A 7,708-nucleotide genomic window follows, 5' to 3' on the forward strand; every position below is an offset into this window, starting at 1 on the left:
GAGCCCTGCACGATGTCCTCACCCCAGCATTCTTCTGGGTACAAAGGGGGACTGGACCATCGGATCCTGTCATGGATGAGTGGAATGCACCTCATTCCAAAGAGAGAAGCAGCAATATGTTTTACTGAGGTAAAATAAGAATTTGACAGACTTCAGTAAGTTCAATGGAATTTCACAAAGTTTTACAGTAGTTTGACAATGTTCAGTAAGTTTGATGGCAAGGTTCACCTTATTAAGTACTGCATGGAAGAAAATTGAGTTAGAATCGAGTTAGAATGATTCACACAGAGATTGGTGATGCAAAGAGTAAGGAGGAACCTCGCATTGAGTCACGGGGTTCAGAGTGGACCTCCTTGCCTTCTAAATACCTTTTGGAGCCTGGCGGTGGCTGTATCCAATCTTAGTCTCAGACCTGGTCAACGCTTTATGTCGAATGGAATCGCCCATACAATGTTTATAATAATATTGAGTAGCTACATGGATTAATAATGTTTCATAGTATTAAATCAGCACGCTGTCAGGCACTTAGTGAGGATCTGTTGCGGGTAAGGGATCTCTCTGCCTTGGGTAAGGAAGGATCTCTCAGTTTCAGGAGAGGAATCTCTAACCTTGAGAGGTGTCCCTGCTCAAGGGGAGAGTCACCGGGCATATTGTCCAGCTGCAGTTCAGGGAGAGCTCACATCGGGCCCATCCTGATGGTAATGTTTATTGGGTGAAGTGGTTGGCTGTTAGTCAACAGTGTAGACAAGATAGATGCTGTCGTTTTAGTTCTGGTATGGTGTTCTGTACTTTGGTTATCTTGCACTTTGGGGTTTTGAAACCACCTTTTTAAATAGTTTTGAAGACACTTTCACTCCCATGTATGCGAGCCAGGTGCTTTCCAGTTCTCAAGTTCTCCCCAAGGATGTGATGCCTTTTGCTCTTTAGTCAGCCGGAACCAAGGTAAGTGTGTCCATCACACATAGGAGCAACAGCACACATTACTGAGCCCACTGGGCCTCCCTCTCCTGCCTTTCCAGCCTGGGTAGAGGCAGAGGAGATGCTTCTTGCAAAGTGGAAGCCCAACGGGACTGGAAGGAGTCATGTCCACTGCTCCCCTCGGGTAGCAAAGAGCAAGGGAGGCCCCTGTGCACCTCCCGTGCTGACCCGCCTAGTGGATGAGGGGAAGGCTGTTGATGTTGTCTACCTGGACTTCAGCAAAGCCTTTGACACTGTTCCCCACAGTATTGTCCTGGAGAAGCTGGCGACTCGTGGTTTAGACAGGTGCACTCTTCGCTGGGTAAAAAAGTTGGCTGGACAGCCAAGCCCAGAGAGTTGTGGTGAATGGGGTGAAATCCAGCTGGCGGCCGGTCACAAGCGGAGTCCCCCAGGGCTCAGTTTTGGGGCCGATCTTGTTTAATATCTTTATTGATGACCTGGATGAGGGGATAGAGTGCTCCCTCAGTAAGTTTGCAGATGACACCAAGTTGGGAGGGAGTGTTGATCTGCTTGAGGGTAGGAAGGCTCTGCAGAGGGATCTGGACAGGCTGGATCGATGGGCCGAGGCCAATTGTATGAGGTTCAATAAGGCCAAGTGATGGGTTCTACATTTTGGCCACAACAACCCCAGACAACGCTACAGGCTTAGAGACGAGTGGCTGGAAAGCTCCCCCGCAGAAAAGGACCTGGGGGTGTTGATTGACAGCAGGCTGAAGATGAGCCAGCAGTGTGCCCAGGTGGCCAAGAAGGCCACCGACATCCTGGCCTGTATCAGAAATAGTGTGGCCAGCAGGAGCAGGGAGGTGATCGTGCCCCTGTACTCGGCACTGGTGAGGCCACACCTCGAGTACTGTGTTCAGTTTTGGGCCCCTCACTACAAGAAGGCCATTGAGGTGCTGGAGCGTGTCCAGAGAAGGGCAACGAAGCTGGTGAGGGGTCTGGAGCACAAGTCTGATGAGGGGCGGCTGAGGGAGATGGGGTTGTTCAGTCTGGAGAAGAGGAGACTGAGGGGAGACCTTATCGCTCTCTACAACTACCTGAAAGGAGGTTGCAGAGAAGTGGGTGCTGGTCTCTTCTCCCAAGTGACTAGTGACAGGACTAGAGGAAATGGCCTCAAGTTGCTGCAGGGGAGGTTCAGGTTGGATATTAGGAAAAAGTTCTTTACTGAGAGAGTAGTGAAACATTGGAACAGGCTGCCCAGGGAGGTGGTAGAGTCACCCTGTCTGGAGGTATCCAAGGAACATGTGGATGTGGAATTGTGGGATGTGGCTTGATGGGCATGGTGCTGTGTGGTGTGGGTGGGTTGTTTTGGTGTGGGTTGTGGTGTATTTTATGGTTTGTGGGTGGGTGTGGTGTTGTTTTTTTGTGGGTTTTTTTTTTTTTCAGGTTGGACTTGATGATCTTACAGGTCTTTTCCAACCTTAGTGATTCTGTGATTCTGTGATTCTGTAATTCTGTGATTCTGTGAGAGAGGAATCCTCTCTGGAAGGACATGCCGACTGCTCTGCTGCCTTCAGCTCCCAACAAGCCAGGCCCCTCTGCCTCAGAACGTCTGAGGCTTTCTGGTTTCATATGAGTTGATGAAGATGCTGTCATCTGAAGGGCAGGGAGGTGAACGCCATTTCGGGGGACTTTCCTGTCCTGCTCACCAAATTCAGAGATGTCTCTGGTTCAGTTGCCCTGCCTCAGTTTACATCATATTCCTGGGGGGTCAGCACTGCGTGGAGCTGTAGACACAGTCTCCACCTCCTCACAGCTTCCATCCCACCAGGGAGGCAATCAGATTGGTTTTACTCTGCAAATCCTCAGGAGCAGGAATCTTTAGAGACTCGTTTGTGCCATAAACCCTGGGACACCTCAGAGGGCAGGGAGCCTTGAGGTGCTGCTGGAGACTCAGCTCAGGAGCTGCTGGGAGAAGAGGGCAGAGGCAGAGTAAGGAATGAGCCCTGGTTCAGGGCTTGCAGTGAGGTCCAAGAAGTGAAGAAGTGGTAGGGAAGGGGCAGAAGGTAAGACCCTGACCTTGGATTACATTGCCATGATCCATCAGAGCAGATGTCACTGCTTCATGATGAGGACTGTGCGTTTGTGCTGGATGTGCTGAGGGTGAGTGAAGGCTGGGTCTTATTAGTCAAGCTGCTGGGTCTTTGAAGAGAAGAAATGAGAGCAGAGAGCCCTGAGTGTCAGCCTTGTCCTTTCCTTCATGTCTTCCCACCCCACCTCCCACTTTCCTCCGCACACCCCCGAGCCCCTGGCACTGCATAGTGAGATCCCAGGGACAGCCCTGGGACACTCTCCCACCTTAGCTGGGCGGGGTCGGGGGGGAGCATTTGGGCAGGCTGTGTGGGGCCAGATTGCCTGTGCCCTTCACTTCATCTTTCACAGGGCTATTTCAGTCTTGCTTTGTTTTACTTACTGCAGGTATCAGTTATTCGGACTCGCTTTTGGCAAACTCTCAGAAGAGTTCCTGCGATTATCATGCCTGGAAGAGATGCATTCCAGCCCAAGGGGTGGGTGTGAGACACTTGGAGGGAACTGCTGTTTCAGAGAGCTGTGTTTCCTGGGCATGAGCTTTCTCCAGTCATGCACCAAGGCATGTACCTGGCATGGCCCATGCCCCTGAACCTGATCCTCTCCCACTCACCCCCAGGCACCCTGCAGAGTCCAGCTCAATGTCCTACTTTTTCAGAGAGCCCCACAAGCACAGCTGGCCATGCTGTGGTCCTGCTGCTGGGCTGGGATTTGCAACAAGGCCACCCCAAAGCCCTCAGGAACCTCTGCTGAGGAGGGAAAAATGTGAAGCAAATGGTTCTGCCCAGCAGCTTTTAATCACAGAATGATGGAGCAGCTGGGCTTGGAAGTCACCTCAGGATATCATTCAGTCCAAGCTCCCCTCCTAAAAGCAGAGTCAGCAAGAGCAGGTGGCTCAGGACCATGTCCAGTTGAGTTTTGAATATCCACAAGGATGGAGCCTCTGTAGGCTCTCTGGACAACTGTTCCAGTGCTTGACCACCCTATCTTTAAATGGAATTTCCTTATATTTCAATGTGTCCTTTCTTCCTGGCACCACTGAAGAGAGTCTGGCTTTGTCTCCTTTCTTCCTCCCATCTTTTCTTCCTGCACAACCTCTCCCATGTGGCTTGGTTGACTCCCTGTTACCCCTTCCCTATCTTTATTTGATTTCCTCCTTCCCACCTTTTGACCCACAATGTGGTTTTTAGCATGCTCTCTGGCAGTCCCGCAGCACAGTCCCTTGGCCATCTGAAGCAGTAACTCCTCATTTGCCCTTTCTCAAGGGAAGAAATTGGCCTGTTGGCTGATGGGGGAGGAGTGGGGTGGGAATCCTTCCCTTCTCATGTGAATGATTCAGCGAGCTGTGGCCACTGACCCTGCGATGTGCCCATCCCTTGCTTTGGAGGAAGGGTGGTGTCTGGCATGGCGTTTCATAAACAGGGATTTTTTGGATAGTGAGTTTTGTTTTCTCTGGCACACCTTCTCTTTCCTGAGAGCAGAAGGATGTCCATCCTCAACACCTATAACACGTCTTCCTGGGCATAACCACAGGCATATCACATTGTCTGTTTCTGCGTGAGCAAATGCACATCATGGATTTATTCTGCAGTGAGAAAGACTTTCCATTGGGCAGCTCGCCTCTCGAGTCTGCAGTGGTTCTGCTGGGATGAGTGTTCTTTACCCATCAGGAAAAACATTTATTTTGTGCTTTCACTAGTTATGAAACACAAACAGCTAATGTGAAGACAGCAATGTCCTACCCAAATAAATGTTGAAGGTAAATGCTGAAATGAGTTTCTTTCTCATAGCCCCTCTTTGTGGCTACTGAGGAAATAAACGACAAACAAGACTGCATGGCCGACGGGGAAAGGGACAACAGGACATCATCCATGGATTTTGTGCTGCTGGGAATACGTGATGTCCCCATGCTCCAGAGCCTGCTCTTTCTCCTCTTGCTTATGATCTACTCAGTCACCATGGTTGGGAACATCCTCATCGTTGTGCTGGTGGTGGCTGACCGGCATCTGCACACCCCCATGTACTTCTTCCTGGGCCATCTGTCCTCCTTGGAGACCTGCTACAGCTCCACCATCCTGCCCCAGCTGCTGGCCAGCTTCCTGACTGGGGACAGCAGTATCTCTGCTCACGGCTGCATGGCTCAGTTCTACTTCTTTGGTTCCTTTTTGACTACTGAGTGTTACCTGCTGACGGCCATGTCCTACGATCGGTACTTGGCCATATGCCAGCCCTTGCTCTATGCAAGCCTCATGACCTGGAAGGTCTCTCTACACCTGGCAGCTGCATCTTGGCTGGGGGGTTCACTGCTGCTGGTGGTAGTCACAGTCTTATTATCCCAGTTGCAGTTCTGTGGTCCCAAGGCCATTGACAACTTCTTCTGTGATTTTACCGCATTGCTGGAGCTTGCCTGCAGCGACACCAGAGCAATCACAATTGTTTCTTTCATATTTGGTATCTTCGATGTAGTTTTTCCCTTCCTGTTCACACTGGCCTCCTACATTTGCATCATAGCTGCCATCCTGAGGATCCCATCCAGCACTGGCAGGCAGAAGGCCTTCTCCACTTGCTCCTCTCACCTCACTCTTGTCACCATTTTCTATGGCACCCTTTTTGTTGTCTATATGCTGCCCAGAACAGCCCCCCTGAGACACCTCAACAAAGCTTTCTCCTTTTTCTACACTGTCCTAACACCCCTGGTCAATCCCTTCATCTACAGCCTGCAGAACAGGGAGGTCAGGGAGGCCATCAGGAAGGTGCTCAGGAAAGCCCTGCCTTGCACCCAGAGCTCACACTACCTTGGTGACACAGGCAAAAGACACTTCTAGCTCCTTTGAAATCTCTGGATACCAGGTTGCACTTCAGAAGTGCATGCCACTGAGATTGCTTGTGGAGTGGCAAGGGCAAGAAAGCAAAAAGTCCTTGGAGGTAAATACCGTTGTTTAAAAAACAATGTTGAAAGTGTCATGGGTTTGCTTGTGCCTTGATAATAAACACCTTGTTGGTCTTATGCGTGGGAACTGTTGAAGTGTCAAGATTTTCTTTTCTAGAGGACATAAGAATGTGTATTTGGCCTAATAATTGAATACTTGTAAGGACCATCGCACGGGCATCTTTCTGACTCTGCGTTCCCTGGACGGGAATCATCTTCCCCTGTGATGCACATTTCCAGAGCATGAACATCACATGTCAGCCACAAATGAAGGTCTACTGTCACCGTATCGCTAAGAAAAGCAGGCCATTTCTTAGGCATGTCTTAGGAATCAGTTGGGGATGCAGCAAGTGAGCAGCTGAGGAAGAAGCCTTTGCTTCTCCTGCTGCAAGGGGAGGTGGAGAGGCTGGAGTGGGGGGAGCAGTTCCTCTTTCTGAGAGCTAAAACAAGATCATCCCCAGGATCTCCCTTCCCCCACTTTTTCCTCCCCTCTTCCCAGAGAAAGGAGCAAGTCCTGGCTCCAGCTGTGCTCGTCTGGCTCAGGCTCAAGCTCCTCTCTTCACCCTACATCTTCTTGGACAGAGACAGGGACAGCCACTGCCCTGCTACAGCTCCTTCATCCTTGGGGGATCAGGCTTTCCAACTCGCCCTCCTTCCCCACTGGCTGGGGCTGCCTGCGGTGGAGCTCATTTTCCTCCCAGCAGCCCATAAGGTGCAGTGTTTTGGATTGGGGACCAAAGCCATGTTGATAACACACCAATGTTTTAGCTATTGCTGAACAGTGTCTGCACAGCATCAAGACCGTCTCTGTTTCTCACACTGCCCTTACAGTGAGGAGGTTGAGGGGGCACAAGAACTTGGGAGGGGACACAGCCAGGACAGCTGACCCAAAGAGACCCAACAGGTCTTCTGTGCCATATGGCATCATGCTCAGCAATAAAAAGGGAGGGATGGGGTGTTTTGGCTGGGTCCCCATCTGGGGACTGGTGGGGCACTAGTGTACTTGTGGGAGGTGGTGACTGATTGCCATTTCATCACTTATTATTTTAAGGTTTCTGTGTTTTTTCTTTCTTCTTTGTTCCTCTTTCCTTCACTTATTAATCTCTTTCTGTCCTAACACATAACTTTCCTCCCTTTTGCTCTTCCTATTCTCTGCCCCCATCTTGCTGGGGTGGGGAGTGAGTGAGGCACTGGTGGGAGGAAGCCAAATAGGAGGCTGCTTGGGGAGGAAGCAGAGAGGGCTGCCATGGGGACTGTGCTGGGGAGATGATCTTGGAACCCCTAATGCACCCTGGTCCATGCAGTGCCTGCACCGCAAGGCTATGGGGCCATTGGGGCAGGGGGACTTGGCTGGCGCAGCTGAGGAGGTCTCACCCCACAGTCCCCAGCTCTGTCACCCACAGGCACTGCCACAGTCCCTCTGTGCTGGGCGATGAGGTGTCTCTGTGTGCCCTTCTCTGAGCCCATGCAGGCACCCACACTGCCTGCCTCTGCTTTGAGCAGTCACCATAGCTAGATGGCAGGGTCTCAGGAGATCCTGGCCAGGCTGTCCTTGGAGGTGGGCTGTGGTGCTCCTCAGCCCACAGCATGTGCTGAGTGCCAGCCCAGCAATGCTTCTTGCAGAAGAGCTGAGAGTGTGCGGGGAGCATGTGTGAGCCCTGCAGGATGTCCTCACCCCAGGATTCTCCTTGGTGTAAATGGGAACCACGGATCCCAAAGTAATTTCTGCTGAGTGAGACCTGTGAGGTCTGCACAAATGCTCACAGCTGTTCT

The 7,708-nt window shown here is 51.2% G+C and overlaps 1 protein-coding gene across 1 annotated transcript; it reads left to right on the forward strand.

The window, feature by feature from the left end:
* Nucleotides 1–4,859: 4,859 nt before the first annotated feature.
* LOC132320259 (olfactory receptor 5AP2-like) lies at nucleotides 4,860–5,831 on the forward strand. Its single transcript, XM_059832531.1, has one exon. It carries the CDS (start codon nucleotides 4,878–4,880, stop codon nucleotides 5,829–5,831), a length of 954 nt encoding a protein of 317 aa, XP_059688514.1. The 5' UTR covers nucleotides 4,860–4,877.
* Nucleotides 5,832–7,708: the final 1,877 nt, after the last annotated feature.

Source organism: Gavia stellata, chromosome 34 (genome assembly GCF_030936135.1).
Source record: "Gavia stellata isolate bGavSte3 chromosome 34, bGavSte3.hap2, whole genome shotgun sequence".
Lineage (NCBI taxonomy): Eukaryota > Metazoa > Chordata > Aves > Gaviiformes > Gaviidae > Gavia > Gavia stellata.